At 49.5% G+C, this 1,270-nt stretch overlaps 1 protein-coding gene across 1 annotated transcript; it reads left to right on the top strand.

Annotated features, from left to right (window-relative positions):
- Positions 1-282: 282 nt before the first annotated feature.
- On the top strand, positions 283-816 carry PPTG_19130 (hypothetical protein; the record flags this gene model as incomplete). The annotated part of the gene is made up of 1 exon (XM_008917481.1): positions 283-816. The coding sequence occupies one exon, from the start codon at positions 283-285 to the stop codon at positions 814-816; it is 534 nt and encodes a 177-aa protein (XP_008915729.1).
- Between the last annotated feature and the right edge of the window lie 454 nt (positions 817-1,270).

The raw sequence follows: 1,270 nt of genomic DNA, 5'->3' as shown, positions 1-1,270 counted from the left end.
CATAGGAAAATGCTTGGGTACGGAGTTAGCTTACTCCCAGGACACCAACTTGCAGTTACTGGAATGCGACGATCCGACCCACCAACTAACTCAAAGTACCCTGTCAAAATCGATATTTCAAGAGGATTCATGAGCTCCTCGATTTCGAGTTATCCCAGCACCGAGTCATTTGGGGGGGGGGCTTCGGTGCTGGGCTACTTTTTTCTTTTAAGGAAATCGGAGTACTTAGCTGAGGGTTCAACCGTGCAGACATACGCAATTCAAAGACCCGACATCAGGTTCATGGGAAGTGATGGCCAAGAGTGCAAGAACTTGCTCGACGTGACAGCAGTGGTGGTTCAATTTAGAGGCAGCAAGTCTGATCAATTTGGAGAAGGAACAAGTCGGAGGCTGGAGCGGTCTGGGTCTAGATGGTGGTGTCCAGTACGGGCAGCGTGGATTTTAGTCAGCCACCACAAAACCCTTGGCATCGCACTAGAGTCACATTTGTGCAGTATCGACTCGTCAACCAACTTGCAGGTGCGCGACGTGGTTAAAATAATTAAGATGGCGGCAGCTAAGGCTGGGTATCACCCTAAATGCTTTGGGTCCCATTCGTTACGCAGTGGTGGAGCAACGGCGCTGTTTAACGCTAAATTCGACAGTCTTGCAGTGAAGTTGTTTGGACGATGGAAGTCAGACGCAGTCGAGCGCTACACACGAATTGGAAGGAGGTTAACAGGAAGAATGGCACAACAGATGATAACCAAGTCAACATCCGCGCGAAGTTTGGGGGTACCCGCCACGCCACACCCTGGCAGCGGACAGCACGAATGAAAACATTATTATTGTGCCTATCAAGGCACGCCCCCAGAATCGATAGCGACGACAAATGAAAATTATATTATGCCACTTAGAATGTCAGTAAGGTCATCACACGTCGCGTTGCCTTGTGAGCGCGAAATTGCAAGCTGCCATCTTCGGTCACAGAAGGTGGATCTTCGCTCAACATGGGGTCTACAACCGCTACATCGTAGGTGTTCTTCCCCCAGTTTCAGAAGGTTATGTAGAAGTGCCCAACCCTGTATTGCTCTCCAAAGTGGACTCTACGTCTTCTATTCGATCTTCCATAATAGGATGTGTGTAATATCCGAGTGTGCCGGAAATGGTGAAATGAACAATGAACTGAATTGAGAGCTTAGAGAAAAGCAAACAATGCAAGTGCTGCCTGGAGCGGCAGCAACTACGAAGCGCGCGTGCGCGCCTTGGACCAATTGTGGTCGAGCCACGT

This window comes from Phytophthora parasitica, assembly GCF_000247585.1.
Source record: "Phytophthora parasitica INRA-310 unplaced genomic scaffold supercont2.103, whole genome shotgun sequence".
In the NCBI taxonomy this organism is placed as follows: Eukaryota; Oomycota; class Peronosporomycetes; order Peronosporales; family Peronosporaceae; genus Phytophthora; species Phytophthora nicotianae.
Note: the sequence above shows the minus strand (reverse complement) of the source record. Positions and strands in the feature narration are given on the sequence as shown.